General features: G+C 40.2%; 1 protein-coding gene across 3 annotated transcripts in view; it reads right to left on the reverse strand.

Moving 5' to 3' along the window:
* Nucleotides 1-11278, reverse strand: part of LOC120306062 (transient receptor potential cation channel subfamily V member 6-like) — a 35105-nt gene extending 23827 nt beyond the window's left edge. Inside the window, exon 1 of one of the 3 annotated variants that reach the window (XM_039338662.1) lies at nucleotides 9864-11278. Coding sequence is in view for 2 of the 3 variants with exons in the window: in XM_039338659.1 (XP_039194593.1) it covers nucleotides 9626-9762 (137 nt within the window). In the remaining variant the exon portion in view is untranslated. Of the gene's footprint in view, nucleotides 1-9415; nucleotides 9585-9625; nucleotides 9763-9863 lie in introns of those variants that run through there. The other 2 variants (XM_039338659.1, XM_039338661.1) reach the window with 2 other exon arrangements.
* Nucleotides 11279-17644: the final 6366 nt, after the last annotated feature.

The following is a 17644-nucleotide window of genomic DNA, read 5'->3' on the forward strand; positions in this document are numbered from 1 at the left end:
ACCACCCCAAGTCTCTCTGCCCCAAGCAGAGGCCAGGTCTGTAGAAATGCAGATGTGATAATCCTTTCAGAAAGATTGGATCCAGGAAGCTTAGAGCTGATAGGATTAAAAAGACAAAAGATCCCTAGAATCAACAACCCCTCACCCAAAAAATCCAACACAGGACATAGTCATCAGCCCCACTGAGCAGGATATGACCTTTGGGACGTAACAGGATTAACCCACCACCATTAGATTACCAGAAAGTTGCACTGAACCTCAGGTCAAAGTTCATACCACAGGAACAGGAAGAATAACTCCAAACACAAAAGCCCAAGAAGGTATAAAAAACCCACCACTCCGAGCAACATGTGGTCAGCTTTCCCAGAGCTATATTTCTGTCTGGCTCTGCTCTTCAATAAACTATAACCTTCTTTCTAAAGCAGTCTCCATTTTGTTTATTCGCGGCTTGGATTGGGCCCTGATGAAGATTTTTCTTTCAACAGTAGCATTTTTGAAACTGGGGCTCAGAATCAAAACATGTAACTTCTTTTTTTTACTCCTGGTGACTTCTTGAATATAGTCGGTGCAGATGTATTTTGCCACTGTCTTCTTCTGGAATTGTTTTTATTATTTATGCATTTATTTGCTAGATTCATATCCTGCCCTTTTCCCAGGAGACAGTTTATAAAGAATATCCTTTCATTTTATTCCTGCACGTTTTGAGGTAGGTTAGAATACAAGAGAGTGATTGACATAAAATTGTTTAGAGAATGTTCAGGATAGAACTGAATCTGGTCCAACGTCTTAAACTACAACCATCTAGTACAAACTGGCCTACAGAAGTGGCATTTCCTGCTTTCCCATCTGTCAAAATCCAACCTTGTTTAGCTTTTTGAGTTCAGCCACAATAAACTAGAACAGCTATCTAGAGCTGGGCAAATTAAAAGATGAGTAAAGAGTATACATGGCATTAATTGCTGGAATATTCCACCTTAGTATGTTCTTAGAGAAAGATTTCTTTTCACACTCCCAAATAAGAGCCTTCTCCTGTTTAACTTTCTGGCATATGGCCAGACAAACTGTATAGCATCATATATAAATCAGGTCTTTAGTATATAATGTGACGTTCTTCCTGGAGCAATTAAAATCACATTTCTACATGTCAGAAGTCAAGTGAACAAGTTCAAGAAAACAAAAGAAACATCAAGTGCACTCACAAGAATTGACAGTCATTGATCCACTAAAGATGCATTCAGAGGAATCCTTTATATAGGACTCCATAAACTTTTTCCTCTGTAAAAGCTCATTTCCCAAAATATTGATGGATAGAGAATACGTTGGGGAAAGGTAATTTAAGTATTAGAATAGGATAGAGGCTCTCTGACAAACAATCAACTTCTTGAAGACTGAAAGAGATATTAGACCTGTCTATCCTTTGTGGCAGATTTGGCTACAGATCCCACTCTGGTGTTCATTTCTAGACATCCTATCAAAGATTACAATTTGTATTCAAGGCAATAATAATCTCTACATTGCTGGAATAGTTATGAAAAGTGGAGAAGCAGCTAAGTCTGAACTGAATAAAATAGTAGAAATAAAAACTTTCACCTTGCTCTACTTGTCACTAAGAGACTTGACTCTAACACTGAAAAGATAAATTGATAGTCCCAATTAATGAAGAATGAATGTTACAAAAGATTTATGAACAACCAGTGTAGCTTTATATGTATATAAAAAGGTAACAGAGAAAGACAGTGAGATAACCTTTTCCCTTCCTTTTCTGTTCTTTTTCATTAAAAGTAGAAACAACAACATATTCAAACTCTTAACAAGTAATAGTTGAGGGAAACTTTCAAAAGCTTACAGATCAGAAATGGATTTATAAAACAGTAGTATGCAAGTAGAGCTGTTTTAGTTTACGGCAGTGTTTCCCAATCTTGACAATTTTAAGGCATGTGGACTTTAACTCCCAGAATTCCACAGCAAAGCTGGCTGTGGAATTCTGGGAGTTGAAGTCACATACCTTAAAATTGTCAAGATTGGGAAACACTGGTTTAGGGCAGTGGTTCTCAACCTTTTTAATGCCACGACCCCCAAGTGGTCGTAAGTCGAGGACTACTCAACCGGTCGTAAGTCGAGGACTACTCAACTGCTGCAGCACCGTTTGCAGAATGGAACTTTTGGCGGGCTCAGCAGGGCAGAGACAGCCTGGACAATTCCTATTGGCTTTTGAAAGCCAATAGAATTAGACTCTATTCAAGAGAGTCTATTCTATTGGCTTTCAAAAGCCAATAGAATAAAAGGGAGTAGCACAGCTAAGTAAAAGGGGGAAAAAATGGCGGACTGCGTTGTTTGGCGACCCCCGTGAAATGGTCGTTCGACCCCAATGGGGTCCCGACCCACAGGTTGACAACCACTGGTTTAGGGGTTAAGACACTGGCTAGAAACTGGGAGCTGTTTTCTAGCTCTGCCTTAGGCTAGTTGACTTCTCAGCTCTGGGAAGGAGGTAACTGAATTGAGAAGGTGGAAAAAAGGACTTGATCTTAAAACATATCAACTACTTGTTTTGTTATCATCGTTTGCATTGGTGGGCAATTAAAAGACTAGAAAGCCTTTAAAAATCCCACCTTGCCAAACTTTATTTTTTCCATCACACACCTAGGTATAATGGACCAAACTTGCCTATCCTACATATAAACTTCCTACCCCCTTTTGAGGGAATGTAGCTCTTAGAATAGGGAAAAATGTTAGAGACCAGCTTTTTGAAGCCAATAAAGATGTTACTGCAGTACAATCATCCAAATTTTGTCATTATGAAAAAAAATAGAAGCTACTTCTAGTACTTGATTAATATTACCAACACCCCACTGGGAAAGGCTTCTACATTCCTTGATTTGCAGACCATGGTTTCAGCAGTAACTTGAAGGGAAATTTTGTATGCACCCTGTTGAACAGCATCTCTGTTCCAGTGATGCCAGTCAAGTAGAGTGCATTATTCGCCATGGTCCCCCATGGTCATAGTACAGTACAAGACTTCTTCCCAGATATTATTAAGAGCAGAACTACACAATTGGGATTATATTCTGAGAGCAGCTATTCCTAGATTGTACAATTTAAGAGAATATTTGAATATTTCTTTGCCAACCTATCATTAAAAAAACAAGCAAACCCCAATTTTGAAATGTTTTCAACTAGGTACCTTCCAGACACGTTACCTAGATACAACAACCGGAATTCCCTAGTTGTCATGGTCATTATGTTAGTTGGGAGTCCTGAGAATTGTCTTTCTAACATATACAGAGATGACCAGAATGTAATAATAGTCAATTTGGAATTCTACACTAAACTAAGCTGTATAGTTCTAAAATTAAGGAGCTTGTCAACAATTATGTCTTTTCAGTACATGTAATTTGCAGGAAGGAACATCAAGCTCCTTGTATCACATTATCCACTCCTGCTAGCAATTTGGTAGGTCACAGGACTTCTTAAAGTAAACTCTATCAAGATTCTTATTAGCCATAATTTGCCAGTTAGAAATAACCCTAAATATCTAAGGTGGCCCCACAGATTCTTATCTTGTAGTATTTCAAAAGCATCTGTGAAAGTGAATTGGTAGCTAGTTAGAATAGCCATAAAACCTCAAATAAATAAAAGTAATTGCACTGATGAGTTACTAATTACAGAAACTATGGACAGTTCTTGTTTGATGCTGGAATTCTCCGTCCCTTCCCCAGAGACAATCCATAACCAGACTTGTGAAGAATGGTTGAATCTGAAACTCTTCTACTGCTTTAATTACCTTGTCTGGGGAAAAAATAAGATTGGTCATTTGCAAGATCTTTCAAATAAAGAATTGGAATATCATATACTCATATTCAAAGGCTAAGAATCTAAAAGAATCTTAAGTATGTTTTTAAACTCTCAAAATAGAATTAATTCAGCAAAAAAATTCCTCTCCCCCCCTCCCCCATGTTTACAGAGTACCTCAGAGAAAGCTTAGAAAGGTAGACTTCCAGGAAAGAAATAGTGAACTGAAGATATTTCCATATAGAGTGGAGTTGACAACCAAGGTGGAATGAAAAACCAGCAAGTAGACCGGCTCTTTGTAATTCCTCTCTGGGCAAGGAGAGGACTTGAGATCACCCACAAGTGCTCCAGAGAGTTGCTCCTTGTAAGGAGACTGTCTCTGTCCACAGGGTTTAGAACTCCAGGAGACAAGAGAATAGCCATCTTGCTCAAACTATGGTCAGTGCCTTTGAAAGGGCACTGGGTTCACATACTTCCTTTTCTAATCACTTTCGGAAATTGGGTGTTAACTGCTTTTTAGCTATTATGAGCCTTTCAATCGACAAGTCTAAAAACACCTCATGAATTTCCTTCAATCCTTAGTGGAAAAAAGATTTCAGATACAAGTTTAAACTTAAATTTATTTTGGAAAGAGGTCAAGGTGTTATTAAATTATAATCTGAAAATTGGGGGTCTGTTTTGTTATCATGGATAGGTAGCGCAGTTCCAGATTTATTATTTTGGACTGATATGCAATTGCTCTTCAATTATAAATGATCTCTGTACTGACATAATGGAAAGACTGATCAACATTATTCTATGTGGTTTATTGCTATGTTTAAAATTTGAGCTGTTTTATATGTATTATATCATGCATTTGTTTTGTTTTCTGCTTTTTTATTTTTTTATACCATTTTGGTTTTTTCCCATTTTTGTCTATTAAAGTAACAAACATCTGTTTAAAAATGGGATATCTGAAATCCAACATCATCATATCAACATCATATAAATGCAAGCATTTGCAACTATGCATTCATTAGTGGTGATGTGGCTTGTACTGAAATGCCTATACCACGGGTGTCAAACTTGTGATGTCATGTGACGTGACGCGACGTATCACGACTTTTCCCCCATTGCTGGCAATGGAGTTTGCGCGGTTTTGGCATGATGATCTGGCCCGCAGGCTGGCAGTTTGACACCCCTGGTCTATACAGAACACTGTTAATTCCTATGAATTTGCAGTAGCAGCATCTCCTAAGTAACATGACATCATATATATGTTCTTTTTTATAGTCTTAGTTGATGAGAAAAGAAAAAGAAACCATTTTGGATGTCAGCATATGAAGTTGAGTAACTCATAGTTGCTCCCATTCTGGATACAGACATATTCATGAGAAGAACTTTTTAGAACTTTACATCTGAATTCCCTGACCAGGCACCTTTCGTGATTTGGAGATGCATTTCCCAATGTTTATTATCTCTACACATTTGGAAGTGTCACATTTGAGAGGATTATTCTATACAAGTAGTGCTTGCTTAGCAATCACAGTTGGGACCAGCAACTTGGTTGTTAAATGAAGCAGTTGCTAAATGAAACTGCAACTGTGCTTATGATCTTACTTCAGCTTTCCTTTGCTTTACAGACCTGAGAAGGTCATAAATGCAAGGATTGCAAATAATTGCTAAACAAGGCAACAGTTTAGTAAGATCTACGCAAGTATAATTGCTCACATTCTTCAAATCAAAAGAGAAAAAAACCCTATAAAATGGTATAGACAGAATGAGGAGTAAATGGGATATATATGTAATCTGGTTTTGGATATAGCTTAGCACACTATATGGGTCATATAGTTTTTGTTATTTTGATACACTGCTTGCAAGTAACATTAGTTTAAATGGACTTTGATCTGATCCTACAAGGCATAGGATGTACTCAGGTCATTTAATTATCAGGACATGGCTAACTGGTGTTAATCCTGAATTTGCACCTTAAATGAGATTTCAAGTAAAAATAATCTAATTTTGGAATCTCATCACAAATAGAATAATAACATGGTTAATATTTTTGACTGAAATTATTCCTAATAAAAGAGCTGAGAAGACCTAGATCAGTGGTTCTCAACCTTTTTAATGCCACGACCCCCAGCCGGTCGTAAGTCGAGGACTACTCAACTGCTGCAGCACCGTTTGCAGAATGGGACTTTTGGCGGGCTCAGCAGGGCAGAGACAGCCTGGACAATTCCTATTGGCTTTTGAAAGCCAATAGAATTAGACTCTATTCAAGAGAGTCTATTCTATTGGCTTTCAAAAGCCAATAGAATAAAAGGGAGTAGCACAGCTAAGGAAAAGGGGGAAAAAATGGCGGACTGCGTTGTTTGGCGACCCCCGTGAAATGGTCGTTCGACCCCAAATGGGGTCCCAACCCACAGGTTGAGAACCACTGACCTAGATCAAAGACGCCTACCAGATATCCTTGTTTGGAAGATTTGCAAAATCTTACTAGGGAGAAACACAAATTATATTGGAACAGAATATCTGTAGCTCAGTCTTGAATATAGAGTCCTCACCAAGGACTCCACAAAATGAATTATTTATTTGGGATGTGCTAAGAGCACTACCTCATAGTCTTTTAATATTTGACACCTGTTTAGAATATCCCAATCCGTGCCTTTGTCTTATCAATTAGGCTAAATGTTCATAATAATTATAACATAAGTAGCAGCTTCAGCAGCCATATGTTTTACACAGATCTCACCGCATCTTTCAGAAAGAAAGCAGAATTAGTAGTTCAAAGAGACATGGGATTATAATCATTTCCAAATCTACAATGTTTGCTATTGGGCAATATAATTACTTTCAACAGCTTTACCATATAAACACAATGTAAATATATACTAAGACTCACAAGTTTAAATCTCATTCCCTCAAGCGCCATCGGTTTTTATCTCCTTGTAATAATTATCACTGGAGACCAAACTGAATTTACTGAATTACAAATAAAAGCCTCTCTCTTTCTCTAGGCAAATTCCAGCCTAATCTAGTTCTAAAGATTAAAGCAGTTGACTATGCTTGCAACTAACCTTGTAAACAATTCAAATGGAAACAAAAGGCACTGTCAAATCTAAAACAGAGGACACTCCTATATCAAAATTCTAGTAAACTAATTCAAATACAGGGTATGGCCAGGTAGTCTACATCTATAGGAAAGTAATGATTTTATTGCCCCAAGTGTGCAGTTAACTGCATAACTCTTGGGTTTGGCTTGCATTAGGCAGCTAATCCCAAACTCACAATAATGCAATTCACACAGCACATTACAGTATAGCATTATACTGTATATACTGAACACTGATTCAAGTTGTGTATTTTTGGTCAGGTGAAGTGCATTAGTTCATACTCTATGTAGAGAAATACAATTTGGAGTGCAGGAGTGGAAGTGCCAAATTAATAGTTGTCTAAAGTCTAGCATTTTGCAAATCCATTCTACTTTGTGTGTAGTAGACCAGTTTTAAAGAACTCCAAGAATTTTATTATACAATGGTATCCAGATTCTAAACACAAAATTGTTTTGAAGTATACTTGTGTAGAATAGCAACCAAAAATAATGTCCAGGAATAATATGAATAGGATTTGGCAGAAACATACTGAGAGACAATACATGCAATATGTCTTTGAATATGATGTAGTATTTCAGAAAGATTAGCCTATAAGCAAAGACCTTCACCATTGGATTCATGGCCCTTGATACTGCAACTTATGAATCAGGGTATTAAGAATATCCTTGCTCACGGTTCCCTAATTCAGTAATTAAATTCTGAATCTGCCTTAGGCAGCCGGTTAATCCTAACTGCATTGAAGTCAGGAATATAAACTTTGCAGTTCCTATGAAGTAATGAACTCCTTATTTATTACTTAACAGATTATTATACTTAGACATCTTTACACCTGAAAAGAAATGCAAATTTAAATTTTCACTAATTACAAAATAGTCAATTCTAAAATAATGATTTTATAATCCATGGGAATTATTTCAAAAGCCAAACTGTAACTAAAACGTTACACTGTGCTAACTCTAGTATCAGCTTCCCTGACTTTCCCACCAGTTGTTCCCTTGCCTATATATTGAATTTATAATTTTTCAGCATGACAATATTTAAAATCTAATCAACATCATTCTAGCCCAGCTATAGGATAAATGGAAATTTTCAGTGAAATAAATGCTTTGGATCAGGGGTCCTCAAACTTGGCCACTTGAAGACTTGTGGACTTCAATTCCCAGAATTCCCCAGCTCTCATGGCGGGCTGGGGAATTCTGGGAATTGAAGTCCACGAGTCTTCAAGTGGCCAAGTTTGAGGATCCCTGCTTTGGATGCTTTCTGTAAAATACTAACACTTCAGTAATACTTTGTCTGAAAAGCCCAGCAGCCTATGTACTCACAGATGACCACTCAGGTGTAATGGGCACCATATATTGTGTCATGTATTGCTTTTCTAAGAGCCTGAAGCAGCATTCCCCAAACTGTGTTTTTGAATTGTGTGAGATAATTCTTTTCTAATTCTCAATTAATGTTGGCCATGAAGGACCACTATGCTTGGAATGGCTGAGGCAGATTTTTAATTGGTTTTATTCATACTGAAATTTCTAATGTGACTCTAAAGATACTTTCACAAGAAGTTTAAACCTCAATTTTATCTACTCTCTGAGGCGATTCCATCAAGTACAAACAATTTCATTCATATTTAATTCAAAATAGGATTTCCTCCATCCTCTGGTCTTGCCTTGCATTCACAACAGTCAGTTGAGAACGAAGTGAAAAACCATAATCACGCAAAATTCTTTTGCATAAATCAGTTTACTGAAGTTTGGGAACTCTGCAAGACACAGCCCTACAAGAGATCTGCACCTGGGTTAGGGCTGCTTTCTAAAGTGTAAATAACATACTTTGAAATCCAGAACCGTCTACCAATTCTGTATGGACAACCACTGGCATCATTACAAAGCTTTGACCATGAAGCAAGGGGTCACTCTGGCGATTACAAACTTGTTTTATAAAAATGTTGATAAACCAGTCCAGAGCTCATTTTTTATAAGCGACAGTAAGAAAGTCATCTAAGGCAACTGATCTGGGGCAACATTAAGCAGTTATTCAGTTCAAATTCTTTGATACTGTGATTGTAATCCAAGCCAATCCAAAAGTAAGCATTATTAAGGCCAATGGGGCTTATTCCCAGATAGATGTGTATCAGACTGCTCCTAAAGTATTTGTACACATGAAAAGATTTCTGATGAAGCCCCAGCACAAGGAGAAGGAAGACATCTCTGCAAAATCAAGACTTGGAGACAACTTCTTCCAGGTGGCAGAAATCCATACCGTTGCAAACAATTCAACTGTTACAAGACTCTTCATCACTTTCCTTGGTGCAAAAATGATCCAACTTAAGGGATGCAACTATGCCATGCAACTATGCCCCCTTGTACTAGAGCAACTGGGGCCTGAGAAGGACTTATCCAGATCGAAGAAGGAAGAACAGAATCAGAATCCTGGCTCCAACAGGATTTGGAGCGCTCCCCTTTTGTTGTCTAGAACAACAAAGAAACAAACCAGCCTACAAGGGGGAAAAGGAGGGTTTTTTGTTTTTGTTTTACCGTTTATCTCCTGTGCTAGCTACCTTTCCTTCTGCAGGACGATTCCGCGTTTGAACCTTCATCAGTAGTAGAAGAGGCGCGTGCGCGCCTGCAGGCATCGGCTCCCGCAGCCTGGAAGTAAACTATCCCGCCCAGCTGTTCATTTGCCGGCAAGGACTGATTTCTGAGACTCAAAAGCCAGCAACAGCCCAATCCGAAACCCGCGTTTACCTTTTCAGATGCAGCAGGTGTATCTCGTCCCAGCTCTGCCGCCCGCCCTTGGATGGAACAAGAGGTCGTAAGCTGCGGCTCAGCCTCTTCCACACAGCACCCAAGCGGCCGTTCGCACCTGGCACGGGCACCCCCATGGCTCTCCTCCCGCCCTCCTGGTTGGCAGCGCGTCTGAAGCAGCAGAAGCCGCCCCCCAGACAGCAAGCTGGCGCCAGAGTGTCTTGCGTTGCCCACTCACTCTGGCTAATGGCGCTGTCCCGAGGTGCGAGGGCGACTTTCCCGAGGAGAAAAGAAAGGAGCGGCGTGCGCGCAAAAGAGCGGTTTTATCCCGTTTGCCGGGTCCCCTAGCCAGCCCTTCGCTCCTTTTCCCTCTTGGCCTCAGGATTCTCCGGCCAAGCCACACTCGTAGCAGCGATCCTGGCCGAGGGAAATATAGGGACAGGCGCTGGAGAAGGCGGGGCAAATCGTGACGAGCACTTCCCCTCCCCCTCCTTCCCCAGAGTGGCCCTGGGTCAAAGAGTTTCTGTGGTCCGTTGGCTTCTGGGGATCGCAGATGTCGGAGGTGGCCCGGCTGCCCCCTCGCAGGCCCTGGAGGACATCTAGTAACTGTAGCCCTGAAGAACTTCCTCACCTATCACATACTGCAGGATTGACTTTCTCCAGCTGGCTTCCAGAGTTGGGAGGATTAGGCTGAATTGAACTGTTAAAACCCCAAGGATTATCAAAATTGTCTGCATTTCTTTGGGCTATGAGATTTTTGCAGCCCAGTTATAGATCCCTACTTGGGTGATTTTCAGCTATGGCACCTCACTCCTCCATGGGTCCAAATCTTTCTGGAAGGGAAATAGAACGGGGTAGCAAGGAAGAGAGAAAGATTCTTGCAGGAAAGAGAAAGACAACTTGCAAGAAGAATCTACCTTTAGAAATGGGAGCCAAATTTCGTACGCAACAGCAATGCCGAAGAGCAACTACTATTTTGGCCCAATAACATGCTTACACACTTCTCCAGACTATTAGACCCCCAAAATATCATCCACTGTATTGGCTGAATTTATATCTTTTTACAAAGTTGGAAGTTTCAGCAAAAAAAAAAAAAATAGCAAAGCACAAAGGAACAACATAGATTCAGAAAAAGAAATACTTAAAGAAGCAAGTTCCAATCTTCTTTGCAGCTGTTAACACAATAGCTGTTTTTGCCCTCCTAAATTACATAACATCCTTCAATCCACTTCTCAAAGGAAAAGGACAGGTGAAGGAGTCAGAGACAACACTGGCTGTTCTTTGTAGTTTTCCTGCTTTTGCCTAATTAATTGCTTCTTCACTGACTATTCCTCTTTTTCAAGTTTGCATTGTACAATCTTATTTTCTCCAGGTAGCTGGAGCAACAAAGAACAGCTATGAGCCACCGTCACAACACAGTTTACTATCTCTGTAATCTATGAATGGTAATAAACTGTTTGCTTTCTTGCAGTTAACTTGTTGAACCTAGCTCTAGGCTTGCTTAGAAACTTTAATTTATAATGTCTGTGGTTAGAAATTTAGAAACTTGCAAGTAAATAAAGTACATTGTACATGCTTGTGTGTCCTCAGGCTATTCCCATCTCCTGTGTATACTCTGGTAAGATAAATATGTAATTTATGATGGCTTGAAAGGTGGGCTCTAGATTGGTAATCTTAGCTTGCATAGAATTCTGCTTGGGATAAACATGAACTTTGACTTTGTGGGATAATAGTCAGGATCTGACCTGTATTATCAGGGGTGGTAATACAGGCTACACTGTCCCTGTCACTTTAGAAAACATGCAAGCTTTGATGATCAAAGCCACAATGAGTAGCAGAAGTTGGTATATGGGTCTATCTGATGATGACCATAGTATAGTGAAGACTGTGGCCTGAAGTATAAGAAGAAGAATAAATGATGACAAGCACAAATTAAATTAAACTGAAGAAAAAAAAAGGAAAAAGAGATAGGTTGAAGAGAACAGAACAAAAGAAAACTGGTCTGAATGCATAAACTGGAATTTTTTAATTAGATTTTTACATCACTACCATCATATGATTGTTGGCAATATAATGAAAGAATAATCAGTAATCAATATAATCAATTAAAAATTCAGCAAAACATTTAAAACAAGGTAATATAAAACAGTAATGGCATTTTTCAATGTTAAGCCCCCAAGAAAATTTTAACTTAATTTGGAATGCTAACAAGGTTGGGGCAAATCTGATTTACAGGAGACATTCCATAATGTAAGGGCCTTTAAAACTGAACTATTCGAGGCACAGTTCTTCGGGCTGTTCCTGAAAACTAGTCAGGAAGTTCAGATGGTGTAAAATTTAATGGCTCATATTTTTACAGGTAAGAGCATTTTACCAGTGTTACAATAATACTCCAAGTATTGTGGCAGATACTGTGTTGACTATCAATTTGGTGAATTTCTTTTCTCTTTTTTGCACAATGTTCATACAATATGCCAAAAGGGGAATAGCATGATGGATACACACACATGTTTAATATAACTTTTTATTACTATTTTACTTTACTCCAAGGATGAATCATTTTCTTTGGTGCATACCTGTTTTCTCCTTCTATCTAAAATCATATTAAACAACACCTGAATCATAGGAAATATAATTTATTTCTGATGTAGTAAGTCCTTGCCTGCAAAAATGCTTGGAATGAAGACTTTTGACATCATACAGCACTATCTGCATGTTGAATGCTACCGTATGTTGAAAATCTCTTAAACAAGAAACACAGAAAGTAGAGGGTTAGGCTGCAACATTTTTCTCTGATTTGTTAGGGGTTTTGCTTTTAGAAATAGTTTGTTTTTGTTTTATTTTACATGTTGAAAAGAATTCAAGATTACTATTTCCCAACTGCAAAGTTTGAAGTCATACAGCCTAGGCTTGTCTAAAACAAGCCATTTCTTAGAACTGCGTGTGTGGATGGACTCCCGATCTCCTTCCAGCCTGATAGAACAATTCTTTATAACAGGCAGCTTTATTATATGGATACTCCAGCCATAGCTCAATGGAATTAAAAGGACCCTGAGACTATTGAACTTGCTTCTGAATAAATATGCCTAAACTATGCTATGAATTTGCCTGATTGTCTGTCATCTCATCTACTCTTGCAACCCAGCCCAGGTATGCAGAACAGCTTTTTGTATTTCCTCCAATAGCTCAGTTTTGCTCCTGAAATTTAGAGTGGAATATCCTCATAGTTGGGACCTACTCTGTTTTATAAGTCATCCTATGATCTGGTTAAATACATTCATTATCTTACTGCTCAATTCACACGTATACCTATTCAGAGGTAGGATATTTAAGGTGCTGGATTAAGCTGTTGGAACAACACAAAACATCTTTGATCACAGGAATGGGGATTTCATTCGTTCATGCATTCATTCTTAACCTATACAACCTCCACAAGTGATGGCTTTTGAAAGTTATTCCTATGCTATAAGACGGGGGTGTCAAACTCAATTTCATTGAGGGCCGCATCAGCATTGCAGTTTCCCTTGGGGGGGCTGGGTGGGTGTGGGCAGGGTGGGTGCGGCCTACTGGGTGGGTGTGGATGGAGTGGGTGTGGTCTACTGGGTGGGCATGGCCAGCTCTACATCATTTGCATCAAGGGTGCCTGTGGGGGGGCTGGGCAGGAGTGGGACAGATCTGAGAGTCTCTGGCAGAAGGGGGTGGGACCAGGGCAAGTGCCAAGGCGTGGTCCACTGGAGTAGCCTCACTGTTCCTCTCAGGCCATGCGGGGGTGATGGATGGTGGTGCGGGCTGCCTGGAGCCCTGAGCAGCAGAGGTCAAACACCCAACCTGATCCTCAAGCACCCGCAGCCCCAAGGCAGCATCCAGCTGCACTTACCTCCTCAAGGCTGCTGCTGCTGTGCTTGCTCTCCTTAGCCAGGTTGCTCATGATGGGTACGAGGGCATAGTTAGAGGGAGGCCCATTCCCTCTCCATGGGAGGAGACCTGGCTTTGTATCCAAAGCTTCCTTAGCAATAGGATGGGAGACCCCCCCAGGATAGGCCAGGAGGAGGGGGCAAGGGGATGGTGAAAGGGCAGCAGGGCAGGACTAAGGCAGGACTTCCCTCAGACCCTCCTTCTCCTTCTTTCCTTCTTTCCTTCCTTCCTTCCTATGTACAGTGTGGTGGGAAAATATCTGAGATGAGGGAGGGAGAAAAACAGGCAAGAAACGCAGCTGAGGAGGTGTCACCCTTTGTGAGGAATGAAGAAATGCACCATCGTGTGGAAATGGCCAGCACATGGCCCTCACCTACTTCACATATCTGGATTGGTGGGCTCTGGGGGAGGGGATCCCATGAGCAGCATGAGAATCAACGTTACCTACGCAATGCCGCCCAGCCTCCAGCCTGCTTGGTTTCGGCAGGCAGCAGGGTGCTCTCCTCACAGCACTGAGAGGTTGAGCTGGGCGGTGGGAAGCTCGCCAGCTTTGCACCTTGCTGCCTACTGAAACTGGGCAGGTTGGGGGCTAGGCAGCATTGCACTTCTCATCAGATTCGCACCACCCAGCTCAGCTCTTGGTGCTGTGAGGAGAGTGCCCCGCTGCCTGCCGAAACCAGGCAGGCTGGGGGCTGGGCGGCATTGCACAGGTAACAATGGCAATGCTGCAATGGTTGTGTGAAAGGTGGTCATAAGTCACTTGTTTTAGTGTTGTTGTAACCCTTCCCCCAGAGCCCATCAAGCTGGATATATGAAATAGGCAAGGGCCATTTGCTGGCCACTTCCAGGCAATGGTGCATTTCTTCATTCCTCACAAAGGGTGACAGCTCCCCAGTATGCACCCAGGGGGCAGGGCCGATGAGGCAGGGGCTGGTTCCTCACTGTTTCTAGACGGCCTTGTAGAGCTAAGACTGAATGCGTTTCAGCATAGATGGCCACCACAAAATTGTACATTGACTCCCGGCCGGCCTGGGCCAGGGCCAAGGCAGCAGGGGCCGTTCCCTCACTGTTTCCAGGATGGTTTCGCGGGCCACATGAAACCACTTCGCGGGCCGCATCTGGCCCCCGGGCCTTGTGTTTGACATGTCTGCTATAAGACAAGGCTACGGGGATATGGAAAAACGTTCTAAAGGCATTTGTACAAAACTGAAAGGAACTCTCATTTGCCTGGTATATTCTAAAAAGTTAAACTACCGTTCCATTCATCCAATCAGCCAGAAACTGGCAATACCAGAAATTGTAGGTTATCATTCTTGGAACGATTGCTTTGAAAGGCATCTCTATTCATTCCCAAACTGATTTAAGTAGGTTGGAAATAGATTTCTATATCACAAAAGGGCTGAAAACAATACAATGAATGCATAAAAAGCCTTGAGTTTTTCACATAGGAAATGCCAACGTGTTGATGTAAACTGAGGAATATCTGACTTAACAACAGTACTTGTGAGACAGACTTTGGAATTATAGTTCATTATAAACTAAATGTGAATTCCCTGTATAAGATCGCTACAAAAAAAAAAGGCAAATTTAGTTTTGGATTGCATCAACCAATTTTTGCACCCAATATCACTTCCAGGTTTAGGCACCCCACTTTAGATGTATTCAGGCAACATATACAGTATTCTGTATTTATTTGTTTGTTTGTTTGTTTTTGTCATATTTATGTAGTGTATATCGGAGGTGGTGACCCTTTGAGAGCTGAATGCAACGAAATTTCATTTTAATGTATGCCGATTAGTGTACATTCAAAGTGACAATAAAGTGTTCTATTCTATTCCATTCTATTCTATGCTATGCTATGCTATGCTATGCTATGCTATGCTATGCTATGCTATGCTATGCTATTCTATTCTATTCTATTCTATTCTATTCTATTCTATTCTATTCTATTCTATCTGGGAGAAGCCATGAAGGGGACATCAAGGAGACGAAGTATATTGAAGGATCTGAATACATTTGGTCTTGAGATGAGAAGACTGGATGTGACATACTTAGAAGGATTCACACAGATGGACAAGACTTCTTTCTCAGATGGTAGAACACAAAATAATAAAGTTGTTAGGAAGCCAAATTCGGATTGAATATTATGATCAAACATCCTCAAAGTAAGAGAAAGTGTGATTACCACAAGATCTAGAGAGGCTCCATTTATTGGATATGTTAAGTCCTCAGCGAAATGGCAAATAACGCATAAAGCAGTTGCAGTTCTCAGGAGCCTCTTTATTAGTGTACAGCATGCTGGTTAAAGACGCCGACAACGCCCAAGTCCCTCTGCTCCTTTTAAAGGCGATCCCCGGGCCAAACGGCAACATTTGGCGCGCTTGCACTTCGTGCATGCGCGCGAGTGCTGGCGACAGCCAGTCTGGTCCCGGGCAGCTTGCACCTGCCCGGGACCATTGCAACGTCCTGAGCCTGCCTTCACAGGCTCAGGACATAACAGGATATGTAGAAGCAAACATTGGATAGTTATGTGTTGGGATCTTTTGACCTGAATTTCTGCAGAGAACACCATGGTCATTCCAGCTATGATCTATGGATGTGAAGCATGGCACTTACAGAAATCGGATGCAGAAAATCTTTGAATCATGCAGCATGCAGTGGGAAAATGAACACTAAAGATCTCGCTCAGCTATCAAACCAGAAATTTAACAACAGTCTAACTTCAAAAATGTCATTAAAATAGGGTTAAAAGAGAAATATAAATTGTCAGGGCGCATTATATGTTTACCTGTCAATAAGTGGACACAAAAAGTGATAAGGTGGTGATCTGTCTACAGGATGGAGAGATAGACTATGAAAAGATTTTGGTCCCAGAAGTATCACTAGAGCAAAATACCAAATGAAATATAAATATAAATTAAGAGAGCCAGTTTGGTCTAGTTTGGTCTACTGGTTCAGACTAGAAAGTGGGAAAACATAAGTTCAAATCCCATCTTAGCCATGAAAAAGGGTGTGTTGAATATGTTCACTGTCTTGAGTTATTTGTAAAAATAATAAAGGCTGGATATTAAATACATACATACATACATACATACATACATACATACATACATACATACATTATATGTTGGTGTTAGTGGTCTTTTTAACTTTTTGATTCCAAGCACAGCATTAAACATCATTGATATAGCTGCACTGTAGGGCCAGCAAAGTAGAATGTGGGTGCTGATTCTGACAAAAAAAATCCCTGTACCTATTGATCATAGAGGAAAGAAAGAGTCTTAAGACAACACTGGTTTAAAGGTAGATAAGTCATGAAACATTCATTGTTAAATCTGCCTTATAAATACCTGAGGCAGATAGGCAAGTAGATAAATTCCTGCACTGTAAGCTTGCAGTCCTCACCCTCCCAGTTGGGCTTTCTGGCTCCAAGAGCATAAGCCATATATTCTTGCTGTCTTTGGGGGGCATTGTCAGATCTTTGATCTAAACAATCACAAGTTATCCAATGTGTAAATGCTACACTTACAATTTAAATAGTGAAACTATAGGGTGAGAGATCTTTATTGACCATTAATTGATTTAAAACAATGAATGCTGGTCAAAATATTTTGAGGAATATGGAAGAAAGAGATGATTTGTAGAAAGGGAATTTCCACTAAGATTGTGTATTAACTAGGAGATCCAGGCATTTCAGAAAATAGTCTTATTTTGAACACAGATTCCCCACCCTCTTTCTTTAGGAAATACTTCATCTCTCATAATCTTTTATACAGAAGTCCATTGACAAAGATTCTTGGCATTGCCAACCTCTCCCTCTCTCCCTGACTAGACTGGATTTCTACATGGTCAGTTAATTTTTCAACCCAATCTTCTACTGTAGGCATTCATTGTTTTTCTAACCATTTTTTTTATATTCTGCCTTTATTATTTTTAGAAACAACCCAAGATAGTAAACGTATCCCAACTGGCTTTCATGGTTAAAGTGGGACTTGAACTCACAGTCTCCAACTTTCTAGCCTGGTGCCTTAACCACTAGAGTGAATTTGCTCTACAATAATGTTGCTGTTGTGGGGTTAGTTTAATCAAGTACATGATGGGTTT

This window comes from Crotalus tigris, unplaced genomic scaffold (genome assembly GCF_016545835.1).
Source record: "Crotalus tigris isolate CLP2741 ecotype Arizona unplaced genomic scaffold, ASM1654583v1 scf7180000017716.2861928, whole genome shotgun sequence".
In the NCBI taxonomy this organism is placed as follows: domain Eukaryota; kingdom Metazoa; phylum Chordata; class Lepidosauria; order Squamata; family Viperidae; genus Crotalus; species Crotalus tigris.